A 17,304-nucleotide genomic window follows, 5' to 3' on the forward strand; every position below is an offset into this window, starting at 1 on the left:
TGAACTTAAGAGATTATAGGCGAAGTGAGTCTGGAAGAGATGAGTTTTAAGACCTTTTTTAAATGTGGACAGAGATTTAGCAGTTCTAAGTGAGAAGGGTAGGTCGTTCCACCACAACGGAACCAGAACCGAGAACCTCCGCGTTTTACCTTTCGTGGTCAGGACCACCAAGCGGGCAGATGTGGAAGAGTGTAGTAGTCTGGTTGGGGTGTAGCAAATGATCAAGTCTTGTAGATAGCTGGGAGCAGTTCTACTGATGCATTTGTAGGCCATAACAAGGATTTTAAATTTTATCCGGGCAGCTATGGGAAGCCAGTGCAGAGAAATGAGTAGGGGAGACACATTGGAACGCTTCTGCAAGTTAAACACGACTCAGGCAGCAGCGTTCTGTATAAGCTGTTTGATGGTTTGATGGCAATAGTGGGAAGGCCACACAATGGAGTTGCAGTAGTCCAGACGGGATGTCACCATAGCCTGGAAAAGTAGTTGGGAAGAGTCTGTTGTGAGGTAAGGATGGATCCTGCGGATGTTATCCAGGATGTGTCTGCAGGTCCGGGTTGTGGCTTCAATGTGCTGAGAGAAAGATAGACTTGAGTCAATAGTCACTCCCAGACTCTTAGCCGAGGAGGCAGGCAAAATGAGTGAGTTGTCCAGTTTGACTGAGAGATCATGATAGGAAGACAGGCCAGCTGGGAGGTGTAGGATCTCTGTTTTGGAGAGGTGGTGATCAGATATCCATGCAGAGATGTCTGACAGTCAGGCAGCAATGCGTGCGGAAGTGTCTGATGCTCCAGGTGGAATGGAAAGGAAGAGCTGTGTGTCATCAGCATAGCAGTGGTATTTGAATCCATGGGAGGCTATGACCGGGCTAAGGGAGGAGGTGTAGATTGAGAACAGCAGACGACCCAGTACTGAGCCCTGCTGGACACCGGTTGAAAAAAGCAGAGGAGAAGAATGGGAGCCCTGCCAGACCACTGGATAGGATCTGTCAGATAGGTAGGACTCAAACCACTTAGTGCTATTCCTCTGATTCCAAGCTAAGAGAAGAGAGTAGAATCTGGTGATTCACAGTGTCGAACACTGCAGACAGATCAAGGAGGATGAGGACTGAGGAGAGGGAGGCGACTCTAGCCAACTGGAGGCTATCAGACACTGCCAGAAGTGCCGTCTCCATGGAATGACCAACTTTGAATCCAAACTGATATCCATCGAGGAGATGGTTCCGGGTGAGGAATTCAGAAAGTTGATCACAGGCCGCCTGTTCTAGAACTTTGGACAGGAAGGAGAGGAGGGAGACTGGTCTGTAGTTTTGGACCGAGTTGGGATCTACAGAGGATTTTTTTACCAGAGGCGAAATGAGAGCAGTTTTAAAGGTAGATGGGAAGCAGCCAGAGAAGTACAAGGAGTTGATGGTCTGCGGGGAGATGGTCTGTAGGAGTGAGGATGGGATCGGATCAAGCGAGCAGGTGGTGGTTTGGTGTGATATCAGGAGGTCGGAGACCTCAGATTCTGAGAGTGGATTGAATTCAGGGAGCATATCTTTGCAGGAAAGTCCAGGGTGAACAGGGCAGGGTGATACCGAGAACTTGTCCGTGATTGCGTTGACTTTGTCTCTGAAAAACAAAGCAAAGTCATCAGCAGTGAGAGAAGAAGGAGGAGGGGGCGGCAGAGGACACAGGAGGGATGAGAAGGTGGCGATGAGTCTGTGTGGTTTTTTATTTGCAGACTATTTTGTTGTGGAAGAAGGTTGTTTTAGCTGAGGAGACAGCAGAGTGAAAAGTAGCTAAGAGTTCTTTGTAGGCATCCAGGTCCGTGCAAGTCTTGGATTTATGCCATCGTCGCTCTGCAGCCGGAGTTTGGTCCTGTTAGTACCTTTTAGTCTATGATGCAATCATTATAATTACATATTAAGATACTATATGCCTTACAGCTGTTTCCTGCAAATTTTGCCAAGAAAAGAAAAAATATATCATAATAATTCATGTAACTAATTTCCACAGAGCTCACCACATTAGACAAAATTCAGATGATTAAATTTTGTAATTACAAATCTGTAAAATGATAGTGGATATTAAATTCATTACTGGAAAGGATATGAGACAGTGCCATGCTATTTTTCATATTGACAAATTAGCATGCATTTATTAGTTAACATCAGTAATAGTATTTGAGGATTTGAAATTTCAAAATATATTAAATCTTTTCAGGTTAGTTATGTCAAAAGTTAATGAGGGCTGGTTTTTCCAAAAGCAGACACTACTGTCCCAAATTTTGAACCTTACACATGTTAGAAGTAGCTGCTTCAGTTATTTCTTACATAAAACCCATTTATTTAAGTACAAACAGAGCTGTGGTTTCTCTTACCACACGGCTCATTCTAGTAAATTTTTCACCTTGTGTAAAGCTATCCCTGTGAGTTACTTTGGTTAGAGATGTTAACAAACAAGCAAATAAATAAGTATATGGGGTACTGTGGCAAATTTCTAATTTACATTCTTCATATAGTATCTCTATAAACATATACAGTCTTCTCATCCAGTGTCTTCATGTCATCCGATGTGTTTACACTCACACACCATTTGAAACAGCTTGTCCCGGGGAGCCAGAGCCTAACCTGGCAGCACAGGGTGTAAGGAGAGGGGACACACCCAGGACGGGACACCAGTCCATCACAAGGCACCCCAAGCGGGACTCGAACCCTAGACTCGCTAGAGAGCAGGACCCGGTCAAACCTGCTGTGCCACCACACCCGCCTCCGATGTGTTTATTACAGCCCTAATGTTGAGTAACAGTGTTGATCATCCTGAAGAGGTGAACAATGTGTTAGAGAAACAAAGAGGGATTGGGCAGTTCTGCTTACTGATGCCTGTGTATTTCGGAATGTGCCGCCTTAATACATCAACTTCTGCTTGACACTCTGTGATCGACTTTTGGGGGAAGTGTGCTCACTGTATATAGCTGCTCAAACGACATCTCGTGCACAGCGTGTAAATGGTGTGTCACTTGGAGAAGCACTTATTTTAACCCTGATTCCTGTTGAATAATGAATGGCCGACATGGGTGGAATTTGCTTTTAGTGCTCCCCTGTGAATGGTCTCAGTGTGGACGTTCTGCTCCTCTCCCTCAATGCCCAGGCTGCACGGCACTGAAACAGAAATCCGCCTTTCGTCTCTGTGTTTTTAATAGTTTCTGCTGGATACCATTTTTTGCACGTACGTTCTCCATCTCTTGAGGGCAAAAAATGGAAATGGTTGTTTATGAATATATGAAAGTATTCATTTATTTAAATTTGCATTGTGTCCTGACATACTTCTTGGTTATGGCAATGGGAGTGTTAGAAGTACTGGCTTACACTGAAATGTCAGATAAATAAGAAAATTTAATAAATGCATTAATGTGCTAGTAAACATTTTCAGTGAGTATTTTCAAGAATATACAGTGTAAAGAATGTCGTTTGAACATTCGTAGCATTTTAATTACTAACACATGAAAAACAGAACATTTCATTTTCATGTGAAAGGACTTTGAATCCATGTTGGATATTGTGTATTTTGCCATAATCACACCCACACACACTTCCTGAACTGCTTGTCCCATACGGGGTTGTGGGGAGCCAGAGCCTACCTGGCAACACAGGGTATAAGGCCGGAGGGGGAGGGGCACACCCAGAACGGGATGCCGGTCCGTCATAAGGCACCCCAAGCGGGACTCGAACCCCAGACCCACTGGAGAGCAGGACCCAGTCCAACCCATTGTGCCACTGCACCCCTCACTTGTCATGATTATCCTTAGTTTATTTATATGGATATCAATTATATATCATGTTCTTGCTCTTGCTGTAACTTCACTTGTATTTGTACTGCACACAAACTTTTCCTTCATCTTTGTTTTTCTTTTTTCATTTTACAAACATTCAAAATGTTGGCAAATAATTTATCTTTATATTTTTATTCATTTCAGATTAATTGCTGTGAGGTTATTGTGGATACAATATAAATGTATTTCCGTTAGATTGTCTGTGCTCATGCAAAACTAAAAAAAAAAAAAAACAAAATAAAACGTTGTTTTGCATTAGAATGATATTAACTGCATTTTTTTCCCCCAGAATTATACAAAGTGGGTAAATATAGTTTTGAACATGATCAAAGATTTCAAAATTATCCAAGGTCAGGGTTTGCTGACCAGTTTTGCACTGTAATAGAAAGTTATAATGACTTGATTAAAATTCTATAAACAGTGCATTGTTCAGCATTCCCGGTGATTTATGGCAAGTCGATGCAGTGCAAGATCACCTGCTTAAGAATACCTGCTCAAAAGATGACCTGACTAATCCATAGTTTCATTTAAAATTAAATAGAAGTATGAAAGCCCAGCATGTCATGAAGCTGGAGAAACAGAATGCATTTAATTATTAGTTCATTACATCAATAAGACATATTAATGTAATAAACTTCTCATCACTTTCCTTGATTTGGGCTGCTCTGAGGGTCAATTAAATACCTGTCTTATGAATTGTGTACCACAGCACGTGAACTTTCCTCTGAGGCCTACTGCATGTGAGCCATTGTCCTCACCTGTTTGTAACGGGCTTTGAGGACCACTGGAGTAGCGGTGCCAATAGCCCAATCAGTATTCCTCACTGCAGCCCCCCCAGATGTGGTGTGGATCACACACGGACAGCAGGTCGGGAGGCATTTCAATAAGGACTGTGACAACTGAGCTCCCTGAGGATAAACTCTTTCTCTTCAGTCAGGAGTGTAAATGGCACCTGCTGCTGCTGTTGCCAGGACTCGAGTGGGCTGGAGAAGTGGGCTTTCCCCTTGGGCGGACACTCAGGAGCAGTACCTCTTCTTAAGTGTGATGGATTACATACCACTACTTTTTTTATATTTTAAAGATACATAACACTTTCTTTCTGCTATTTTCGTAAAGATGCTTTAAAAAGGCACACTTTCCATGTTGTTCTTTCGATGAAACATAATGGGTTTTATCCAGGTGGTCTGTTTTCTCCTACATTTTATAGATGTGATTTTGGTGATTGTAAATTGACCTGGCTGTGTGTGTGAGAGAGTGTCTTGTGATGGACTGCTGTTCTTTCCAGGGTGTACCCTTGGCTTGCTCCTTTTTCTCTCTGTAGTAGATAAGTGGTTTATTATAATGGATCTAATAAATGGGATAAAACACTGGAAATGCCCTGCTTGAACACAGTGATGCAGTGGTGCGCATTATGATTAATGTAGAACTGTGGGTCTCAGTGTGATGTAGACTGCAAATTGCCCTGCTTGGGAATACCCAAAACTGCTGATCCCACTGGAGACACCATCAGCCTCCCAGGCGCTCCACGTAGTATCAGGACCCAGGGGAACAAGTATAAATCAGCTTATATTTCAAACATAGCAATGAACAGGAGGTTTAAAGTCCCTTTTTTTCCATGACTTATTGTAATTCCATTAATACGTAACTGGTATTTACATATGAACTGGTACCTTCTATTATCAGCATTCATTTTACACATTTTCAAACTTTTTCTGGTTTATTTGTTTATATTTATCTGCCTTTTCTGAAACTTCTGTGTGCTCAAGAGCAAAAATGACCCATGTTTCTGCTTTCCACTAGTAGTTCGCGGCAAAATACACTTAGTTTAACAACCCAATGGAGGTGAAAGACAGACTGTCATTTTGTCGGTTTTAAAGAAATTATCATTTTAATGTATCTTGCTGTTTATAAAAGTGTTAAAATGAAGTCAAAGTATTTATGTTTTCAATAGCTTCTAGTGAAGCACTGCTTCAACAGGGCAGTAAGTAAATAGTATTATATATTATTATTATTCTTAATAAAAATCTGTATATTAAATATTAATATTTCACACACATACAAATAGTATTTTAAATATTAATCTGCATGTTTACATTTAATGTTTTGGTGGACTTTCACATAGCTGTTTCTGAATGGTCTTTGTAAGGCTGAGCCCAGGCTAATACTGTCAATTTTAAATTGTGATATAGTGGATGTATTAAGGCTAAAAAGCTAAAAATCATCTTTTGTATTTGGCTTTTGCAATTAATTTGAATAAATTTGAAATCAGGCATTCCATATACTTGTACTCAAGACCTGGTTAATTTCAAATAGGCAGCTATGAAATCCGTAGTTAATGTTTTTTTTTTTTTTTTTTTAACTGATGAACATACCACTGAAGTGGAAAAGAAACCCCTGCTGTAAATGCTTTATACTGTATTCTGTATAATAAAATGTTTTATCAGGTCATCAGTATTGCAATATTACTCGCAATGCATAATGCCAAGCTTACCTGCTCCTCAGTAAAAGAAAAACTCCACTTGGAACAATGGAGAAGTGTACAAAATGTGTGAAATTTGAAAAGAAGTGCCACGGAACTGTCTCTTGACCTCTGTTGACAGCAATCTCCCGCACGTCCAGCACTCACTGCAGACACTAGACAGGTTGTTGAAAATGCAATTCCAAGAAAGCAGAAAGTTGCTAAGTTTGACTTGTGGCCACGGGGGCTGGCTGGCTCTGTACACATACGATAAGTAGCACTTCTAGTTTACAGTCATATCAGCTCAGATTCTCCATAAATTTTAAGTATTTAGGTTATTTCTGGAAAGCGTTGAGAAAAAGTAAAGAAATCAGTCAAAAGACACCCATATATCTTCTTGAGAACCTTTTAAATTCATAAAAAGTGGCACATTATAAATTAGTTATGTGTCCAATGTACACTGTAGTTAATGTGCAATTAGAGCTAGCAGGGTTCTTAAAGAGTTCATAAAAGATATGTTTAGACAATCCCAACATTGTCTGTGAAATTAGTTCTTTGAGTTATATTAAGGGATGAACTTGTAAAGATGCACTAAAGGAAGAACTTGGATAAAGTCTGACGTAAATAGCTTCACTCTTTTTTTATTACTTCTTTGGAGAAAAAAACAGCTATATCTACTGCTGACAGGGTTTAATACCAGTGCAGCTGCTCTAAGAGTGACAGGTGTTGGTATCTCACCAACATTCTCAGTGCAGCGAGCAGAACAATTCACTGAGGCCCCTCTGATTTCCATCACACCTGATGGACTGGACTCCTTGGATCAATATAATGCCATCATCCAAATCAGTAAGGCCCAGGGGTGTTTCATTTCAACAGTCTACCATTGCCGTGTTTAAAACGCGAAGCGTGACCTTCTCGCTGGTGTTCTTTCTCAACGTGCTGGTAGAAGGTCTGCTAGAGGGTCACCTGTGAAAGTTCCTTCAGAAGCCTCTAAAAATAAAACTGTCCTTTCTGCTACTTTGTCAAATTCTGATTTTACCTTAGTGCAAATCCGAGTTGTGCTGGAGGTATTTTTCAGCCAGCAATCAGGGTTTAAATCTGGAGTTAAAAGGGTACCATACTGCACAACCAATTAGAACATATATCAAATATGCTTCTAAGTTGTCTTTCATCACAGTGGCTTCTCCATTACTATTCTTTATAGCCCTTTATACATTCTTTTTCAGAGGTCATCGTATTATTAATGGGTCGTTTTGACTCAATATGATGTGTAATGACTATCAGAATTCTGGGTTCTGTAAATCCCAGAAGAATGTGTTCATAAAGGCATGAAGCAATTCTAACGTAAGTGTGTCTCTGGGTTGCACATGCTCAACACTGTCATAATAGCTGCATCATCATTCAATAAAAAAATTATTTTCCATCCACCAGATTCTAACTATTAAAGATAGCCACTAGCTGACAGTTCTTGCCCTTTGGTACAAAGTGATTTGTGTGTGATTTTTCAGGGGGGCTTCTCTTGTCTTGGGCAGGAGCAAATTTATGATACCAATCTTGAGTCTGCCACCTCATGTTGCCATGTGAGAGCCATACCTACATGACATGTTTAAAAAGCTCTGTTCAATGGCAGGCAAGTCATTTGTGCTGAGTGGGTGGGACACGGCACTGATGTGTTCCCAGCCCACCCCCTTAAACACGGGTGCGCTCTCAGGGCAGCATCAGCAGGCTCTGAGACCGTCTGGACTGAGCTTCATTGATATTCAGAAAAAGCAACACTGTCAGGGGCCATTTGCCAGACTTGGTCTCAGAAAAAGAGCTTGATGTGATTTATCTCAAGGTAATTGAATTCAGCTGTTAAGCGGGAATAAAGTAACCTGTTAGTTTGGATGACATGAATGGCTGTTTTCAAAATTTATGTGTTGGACACTCTGTAATCCCTTTGTTATGGTATCATACAAGTTATCATAGACAGCGGCACGATATGAACAGCAGAGGTGGAGAAATAACAGGAAATCAAAGTTCAGCACATGGACTCTCTCTTTTTTTTTTATAATGAAAAGGACAGCTGGTAGCATAGTGGTTAGAGCTAGTGCCTTTAGACCTAATGGTTGTAGGTTTAATTCCCACCTCTGGCATTAGTGCCACTGAGTAAGGTACTTACTCTAAATTATGCTAGTTAAATTACTCAGCTGTTTAGATGGCTAAATAATTGCATAAATAGCTTAACACTATTTGTTGCTTTAGAGAAAAGCATCAGCTGAACAAATAAATACAAATTAACAGCAAGAAGTGGAATGAAACACAGAGTTTACAGTCTACCTTCCTCATGTTTAAACTTTACAGATATCATGTATTCATTTTATAATTTGGCTTGAGGTATGAAGAAAGGGCTTAATAATACGACTTAGCAACATAGTTATAAAAAAAGGTCTGTCCTTCAGTAGAGTACTGGAGCAGTAAAATGTCTTTGTGCGACAGCGAAAACGTTGTAGCTGTAGTACGCAGCGGATTAAACAGAGGGAATTATTGTCCTGTCTGGTTTCTTGGGGGAAAAGCCATTGATTGTCCACATCCCATGGCATAATTTACAGGTGCTTTTGAGACTGTTTGGAAGGAGAATATGCCAAGCTGCTTTATTAAAATAAAATGGAATGGGAATAACATTGACCTGACATATTTAAGTACTTTGTCTTCCTTTAGTTCCAAATGTGTCAAAGTTAGGAAAAAAAGTGGCAATAAGAATGAAGTGTCTAATGTGCAAAACTCTATAAAGCTTGTAATCGCCTGCTCTAATCGAATACAAATTATTGAGCAGTGGCCATCAGCCTTGACATTGGCACTGTAGGCATTGCGTAGGTCTAGCATTTGCATCCCTGCAGACAGTTTTCCAAGACATGCAGAACAATTTGTAAAGTGGATGAAAGGTGTTTGCACTGCAGAGAGTACCTGTTCTTTCTGTGGTTGGCACTTTAAGCCCCTGGTTCATTATGAGACCACAAATCAATAATTCCAGCCTTTGTCAGCTTTTTTTACACTGCTTCTGTGCCCTAATTGTTCTAGAAGCTAATCTACTCAGCGTAATTATGCTTTGTGTTTGAAACAAAACCCTGACCCGAAATCGATTGGTTGTTAAACACTGTAAATATCAGAATGCCTTGTACTTTAGATCTAGATGCCTTCGAAGCAGCATAAACTCATTTATCTATTGAGCAACTGAATTTACACCGCTCCCTGTGCATGATGTTTTCCTCTTTTTGCCAATAGTGTCTCTGCAATGTGTTACTTAATTATCACTTTAAAATTCTAGTAAAATGTCAGCTTCCCATCCTGAATCCCTGTTTTTTTTTGTGAGTAATATGTGTACACATGTGAGAATAAAATACGGTAATATAAACAATTGTTTCTCAATGCTAAATAAAGTGGCATTTTGTTCTACTAAATTGTAGTTAGCTTGAATCCATGTTTTATTTTGTATGATCTGCTGAAATGCTCCAGATTTTTTAGGTCTGTTTTGCAATTAATTTGCTGCCCCAGTCCCTTGGCTATTATTATTTATTACTTAAATTATGTTTTTATCTAAAAGCAACTTACAGATTTTTATGCAGAAAGGATTTAGTTTTTTTCACTACGGCAGCGGGGATCAAACCAACAGTCTTGAGGCTACAGGTTACTTCCTTAACTACACTACCTGCTGTCCCTGAACCACCTCTGTCAACTCTGTCTCCCATGTACTATAACATTTACAGAAATAAAGAAGCTGTCAAAATTGTCAGATAAATAGAAATATAGCAAAACTAGTGTCCCAAGCACTTGGCTCCCAGCTGCTCGGTGGCCCAGGGCAGGAGACTGGTCTTCTCTTGCATCCCAGACTGAGCCACTAAGTCCAACAGCAATCTAGCTCTGCTGTGCCATTAAGATGGTGCTGTAATCCCGCACAGAGTGCCCGGCAGCCCGGCAGCCCACCAGCACTGCCCTGCCAACCCACCAAATCGGCAAGATCAAGCCAAGGTGGCGAAGCTGCAGACCTCAGCAGGACTCCTCATGCTATGCTCATAAATAGATTAAATCAGTGGGAAGCGCAGGTTTCGGCGGCGAGTGGTACAGGCTGACAGGTACAAAGTGATTAGTGGCGAGCTGATGGCTTGTCTGAGGTTCTTTCTGTTTTTTTTTTTCAATTTACTACCTGTGTTCATGTAGGTTCGCTGCAGATGAGTCTGTCTGAAACTTAATAATAACAACACAATCTGGGGCAACAGCAGCATTTTCTATCTGTGTGTTGCTGCCTGTTTCTTTTATCTGTTGAGATCAGGAATTCACATTGCAGTCTTCTGCTGATAAAGGCAGTTTACGGAGCTGCCAGTCAGAAATTGACCTCCTAGTCAGGGTTGTTGCCATTACATGTAACAACTAAGAGATTTTTGCTCTCCTTGTTGCACCTCTCGACAGCTGGCTTCACCGTGACGACGCCCCGCGGAGCCTGTCGGAGGAAGTTCTGCGGACGGGGCCGCCGGTGCGAGCTAGAGAAGGAGACGGGCCGAGCGCACTGCGTGTGCCAGGAAAGGTGCCACCCGGCGTTCGTGCCAGTGTGCGGCTCGGACGGGTGGCTCTACGAGAATCACTGTGAAGTGTACCGCACTGCCTGCCTGCACCGGAGGAAAATCACAGTGGTGCACAACAAGGACTGCTTCTTTAAAGGTAAGAAAGCACCCGATAGGGTTCTGGCTTCATATATTTTTAAAGGAAGAGTTTGACTGGTACTTGTAAACTGCGAGGATGGTGGAAGAAGGCTAAAACAAATATTGAACCTGAAGCTTTCTGGGTTATTGCAATATTGGTTGGTGGCGTGAAGCTTTGAATTGTTTATACTGTTCTCACTATATGTGTCAAAAGTAAAAACTTTGTTCGCTTGGAGTTAACCCGTTAACACCCAAATACTGTATATATCATATACAGTATATACAAAATCTCTGTGGAATTTGAAGTTTTATTTAAAAAAAAAAAAAAAAAAGACTAAAGTATATAGGAAATTGGGCATCTGGACAATACTTTTTGATGAAAGCAATGATGATTAATAATAATAATAATAATAACAATGACTAGGTGGAAAGAAATGTTGCTTTTGTTTCACTGTATTACAACTATAATGCAGGTGTATCCTCCTCTGTCTATTCTGAATGTTGAAACTCCACAGTTTCTTCAAGTTTTGAATAGTGATTGATTTCTGTTTTCTTTATTTTCAGTTGACAATAGACACAAATTACATAAAAGCACATTTCATGACTTTGCATCTGACCTGTTCGTAGGAATCCAGTATAGCACACCAAAAATTTTGTTGATTCCAATAGATACAATTCTAAGAATAAACATAACAGAGAAAACATAAATGTACCTAAATATTTTGAATGGAAAGATGTTGAGATGAAAACCTTTCAACACTGAAAGCTAAGTAAAAACGGTCACTCTGAAGACAAGCAGTGAATGACAGCATGCCTCAACCTGTATTATTAATGTTCAGAAGCTGCTTTTATCATCACCCCTCATCACTGTCAATTTAAAGGAACTGTTCTATACAATATGAAGCTGGGAGATAATGGATTAAAGTGAATGTCCTGAATATCCTAAGTATGAGCAAGCATAAAGTAAACACACACACACACACACACACACACACACAATGTATTTGCCCATTAAGTAGAACAGAAGTGACCCAGCATCATCCCAGATTATCAGGGAGTCCATCAGGTAATTGTACTGCTCACAGTGGACTGGTCTCGCTTCAATTTCCATGTGAAATAGCCTCTTCTTCTGAGCGGGATGTTCTGAGCAAAATATTATCACCTGTTTACTGAAGAACACTGATTGCATTTTCTGATACAAATGTACTTGTTTACACATTCACAGGCACTGTGTTAACACTTTGGTAATAACCTTCACTGCATTGTTCATTTAAATTTGTAAAAAATTTCAGCTGCTGTATGAGACATTATTATGATTTTGGTGCATAAATGTCTCAATAACTGTTTTCACACTAAGATACAGCAAAAGTGTTGAAGTGAGAGCAGAATATCAAGGGTAATTAAGCAGTGTGTGGGCCAAGCATACTTAGAAGTGACAAAGATGTAAATGGTTAATTTGACCGGATCTGCATATTATCTCCTCATTTGCTAACTTCAGTCTCAGTATGAGCATCAGTTTGAGTAATTTGTCTCGAAAAGTTTGAATAAGTGCACTAGTGATTTATCGCAGTGATGAATAGTCACAGCGGTGTAATCCTTCACATACTGTATTATAAATACACTGCAGTGTGTGTCCTCATTGGTGGATGGGCTCTCAAGTGTAACATCGGAAGAGATAATAAAATACAGGCTCCCTGGCTCTGGCTTCACATGTTGTTGGATCACTAACACTCTGAGTCCCAGTTCACTTTAATCATATGTCCATTCTCATTATGCTGATTTTCCCCAACAGATCCTTTATATTTAGGAGTTTGTAATTTGTCCTATATATATAAATGCCCTATTTATTTCTCCCCTGCCTTACAAATAGTGCTCAATGCTGAATCTGAAATACATGTTTTTCCAGCTTTTTTTTTAAGGATGGCATGCATCAGTAAATTGCAAATTTAGTGAGGTTGACTTTGAAAAAGGTGCAGTCTTTGGTATGTTTGCCACTGAGGTCCTACAACTTCATCAATACTTATTTTTATTGTGTCGCTAAGCCAATGCTTTCACTGAAATTGATTGTATTATACCTTCATGCCTGTGGATACTTTACTGGAGTCTTGCGGGTTAAATACTTTGAAAAAGGATGTGGTATGTGGCTACGGCGCAGAAATGACACAGCAAGTAGAGAACACAAAGAATGAAGTTGAAAAGGAGACATTGACTCAGTCTGACTGAAGAGGGGGTCCCAGGCTGTGTTAGACACACGCTGGGCTGATAGGAAGCTGTCTCGATGGAGCTCCCTGTCAAACACATGGACGCATGTCAGCAGATGTCCTGTCTCTGTTTGCAGTTATTTTTAAACTCTCTTCCAGAAACATTTTGCCAAAAAGTGAACAGGGTGAGCAAATTTTTCAAAACGAAATTCTCTTGGATAACCTATGAAATTAAGTCTGGATATCATATTTGAAACTTATTGTCATGAGTGTGGGAAGTAGCTCATTTCTATGATTTTCTGAGCCATGGTTAACCACACTGAGCTAATGATTGCAATGATATTATAGTATTAAAATACAGTATATTCAGAATGTTAAACATGTTGTGTAAATCTGTACATTTACAGTACATTGCTTTAATTGAATTAAAAAGTACCTTTTTTTCTGAAAGGAGGATTTGGGGAGGAATGCTTTACACGTGTGCTTTGGTTAAACTAAATATACATTATATTGTCTTGCATAAAACAAAAAATATACTGAAATCTATATGAAAAATTACACTTCATCTCAATATTAGAAAACAACTTTAAAACTCAAGCTGATACCTATTAGTTGTTCAGCTATAAAGTATCCCCCTAGTTTCTGGATGAAGATAAAAAATAACCAGTGTATGAAGTTATGGCTCGTTGTGGATATTTCCACTGATGCTTCACTGATCACACTGCTGGATGTGGTATTAAACTGAGGACTGAGGCACAAGTCATTGGAGCATTAGTGGGGCGAGGTTTTCGCACCTTAAATTCCCACTGATCAGATGGCCACCCTCAGTTGCCAAGCATTGCAAATAGATACTGCAGAATGCTTTTAGGACTTGATGAAAACACTCAGATGCAACATTTAATTGTCAATTCCAGTGTGTGCTTTCACAGCTCTAATAAAGCATTATAGCCAAAGTACAAGCCCAGAGCTGGGCTTTATGGGCCACTGAAACCTTAACATAAAAATCTGTTAAAGGCAGATTGAGGGAAAAGACCACACGGCAAACTGAAACCGTTACATTCCACCTCAAATGGTCTTGTAATTAGAAACGTAGATTTCCAGAGTTGCCCTGTTCTTCGCAGTCGGTGGCTGTGCTCTGTGATACAGTGTCTTCAAGATGCTATTTTAAGGTTTTCTGTTGGGAGGAAACATGTTTCTTTGCATTTTCCGCTGCCTTCGGGATTTGTAAGACAAATAAGGTCTAATATCTTCTGACTTCATGCTCGTTGCTCTCATTAGGGACGCCATCCTTTCATTACAAAAAAAAAAAAAACATTATGAGATAGTATAGTGAAATATATTGAAAATGGAAGTATCAGATGAATTCAATAAGAAGACTGTGACTGCTGAATACATGCCATTGATTATCACCAACTGATGAGTTTAAAGACCCACCTGTACAGCATAGCAAGACCCACATTGCTTAGGGAATTTGTTTACCGTCTCCTCCTAAATTCCCATGCCATCATGCAGATACCATGTTTTAATAGTGTCTGGCAGGCCCAACCCCCAAAGGAAGGGGTTTACAGTCCCATTGCAACATCTTTTAATGTGTCTTTTTTGAAGTATAGGCCTACTTATTGTCAGTTAGGGCCTTTGTGGCCTGTATTTTAAAAGTGAGCTTTTTACACAAAATTTCTTAACAGAGAAGGATCAACAACGCATATAAAAGATGCTCTCCCCCGATTGTGTTAAAGATTCTTTAATTAGCAAATTATGTTTATGTTTTATATTAGAGCAACATAGGTGTTTCATGTCCAGAGGGTTCAATTTGGATGGCTGGTACTTCACTGTATTCAGTCATGTAGTTGCCTTCGTAGAGTTCCAGGAATATCTGTGGACATCTTAGCACAATTAGGATATAATAATATTTGCAACAATAGGTTTCCTGAAACAAATAACAGTTCAGAGGTACTCGTTAGGATAGAGGAAAACTGTACTTCTGTAACGAAAATCTGCGTACTATACTTACTGTATTCTGTATTAAGGCGACAGAGTCAACACAGGTGACAGCAAGGTAATTTATGTGCAAATTTAAATCTTCTGTTCTTAGTGCAAGAACGTGAAGACAAAGTGGCCATTAAAATTTCCAAAAATGGATGATGAATGTCTGTCAGAGTTTAGTTACGTCTTCCCCACAACTCCACAATTCCACCACAGATTCTCTTGGGCTTTTACAAAAAACAGCACTAATAGGTCATGAGAAATGTTCCAAGAAGTATTTCTGAGCTTATTTATGTCTTTTGATATGAATTAGCCATATATTTTCAATGCCTCAACAGCATACATAGACCCAGATCCATTAAATTACAAAAGTTGGTTCCTTGAGGGCCACAGTCTCACATTTTTTTTATTTATTTTTTCCTGATTTTGACCCAGCATTTCAGCTGATGTGACATGCTATCCAAATAATTACTTAAGGAAGCTGTTTCAATCTGTCTCAGGCCTTGAATCAGTGGCCAGTCATCAAGTGCATGACCCTGTGACAATCCTTATCACAGAGTGTGTTTTTCCCTAAAGTCCAGAGCAAGACTACTCTTTTTGATACATGATTTTCATGTGTAGTGATTCCTTAGTAATGTAGTCACTCTGACAGTTGCAGTGAAGATAGCTTTTTAGTGATTCATTTTCTGCTTTGAAAATAATCTGTTTATTTTGAGAGCAAATATAAAAATAAAGCAGGGAATTGTTCATTTTATATATGTCCATTGAAATCAGTCAGTCTCCTATTATCAAGCCACTTTACTCTGTTTAGAAAACAACTGAAATAAAGTGATTTGAAGAAAATGTTATATTTGGTTCTTTACCCCAGTCACACGTCAGAAGTGCGCTGTAAGAGTTATGCAAGCGCACCAGTTCCATCTGAAAAGGATTAGATGGAAACTTTTGAAAACCTTTTAAATAAAATAAATGTAAAAGCAAGTACCCAATTTATAAATACAGCCTGTTCTTTTAACATGGCAACTCTTCAGATAGATTGCCCTGAGAAGAAATGCCTGCCACCTCTAAAATGTTTGGCAGAGTTTAGCAGTCTGCTGCTTGGCAGTCCTTTCCTTGAGAAGACTTTGTTTAAAAGGAACACAGCAATAAGTGTTCCCTTAAAATGAGAACAGATATATACTTCACCAGTGACAATATATCAGCAAAGGGGACTTTCAAAGCTTTGAATGACTTTGGCAGACTTAAAATCCATATTAAAAAGTTTACTTACTTTACCTTTCAGTTATGCAGTTTACATAATTAAATCTGAAGTATGGTTTTTATGTACCACAACTGTTTTCTTTTTTAATTCACAACAGAACAGATCAGGGTCATAGCAACAGATACAGAAACAGTATACAGAGAAAGTGCAAGTAAGAACAGATACATCATACAAGGCAAAGGGGAAAGGTGGGAAGGAAATTCTAACAGGATGGCCAAATATTCTAGGCCCATACAGGTTGAAGGTAAACTTTTGAAGAGGAAGAAAAACAGTTTTTTTAATAATGATTTCACTCATACAGCATTCTTTAACACCTAAAAATAGTTATCCATAAAACCTGCTTTGCTTTACACTGAATTACAAGCACTTGCATAATTTAATTTAAAAAGTCAAAAACAAATCTGAATACATGGAAAAATGCAAATGGACCAAATTTTTCCTTTGTTTTGTCCAAATTCTGTGTATTTGCAAGAAGATCTGTCCAGAATTTTGGATGCTTTTATTAGCTTGTAGGTAGCTTGCACTTGTTAACACCCAGGCCATATCCCCCATTTCAAAGCTCAGGTTGCACGTGGGATATCAATCATGTGCAGAGGCTTTAAGCTGTACTGCTGGGTGACTGGGTTACCGTGGTGAAGGCTGACACTTCGCACTGCCACAGTACAGACCATTCATCAACGTCTTGAAAAACAATAAATATATAAATAAGCACATCTAAATATTGTCCAGGTGCATGCTTTACCTTTGAAATGAAACACCTGACCCTAGCTGATTGCTCAGTGCTCTTGGGGGTGGGGGGGGGGGAGATGAAGAAAATGAAAAAAAGATCTGAAGGAGGGGTGCGAAAGTAATAAATCAGAGTCGGCATCTTGATTAAAATGTGGGTGGGCCGAATATTTTGCAGTACATAGT

At 39.5% G+C, this 17,304-nt stretch overlaps 1 protein-coding gene across 1 annotated transcript in view; it reads left to right on the plus strand.

Annotated features, from left to right (window-relative positions):
• The first annotated feature begins 1,355 nt into the window (after positions 1-1,355).
• The window catches only part of LOC108929681 (follistatin-related protein 5-like), a 59,535-nt gene continuing 43,586 nt past the window's right edge, over positions 1,356-17,304 (plus strand). The window contains exons 1-2 of the mRNA XM_018744368.2: positions 1,356-1,437; positions 10,721-10,969. Coding sequence (XP_018599884.2) covers positions 1,356-1,437; positions 10,721-10,969 — 331 coding nt within the window. The remainder of the gene's footprint in view (positions 1,438-10,720; positions 10,970-17,304) is intronic.

This window comes from Scleropages formosus, chromosome 13, assembly GCF_900964775.1.
Source record: "Scleropages formosus chromosome 13, fSclFor1.1, whole genome shotgun sequence".
Classification (NCBI taxonomy): domain Eukaryota; kingdom Metazoa; phylum Chordata; class Actinopteri; order Osteoglossiformes; family Osteoglossidae; genus Scleropages; species Scleropages formosus.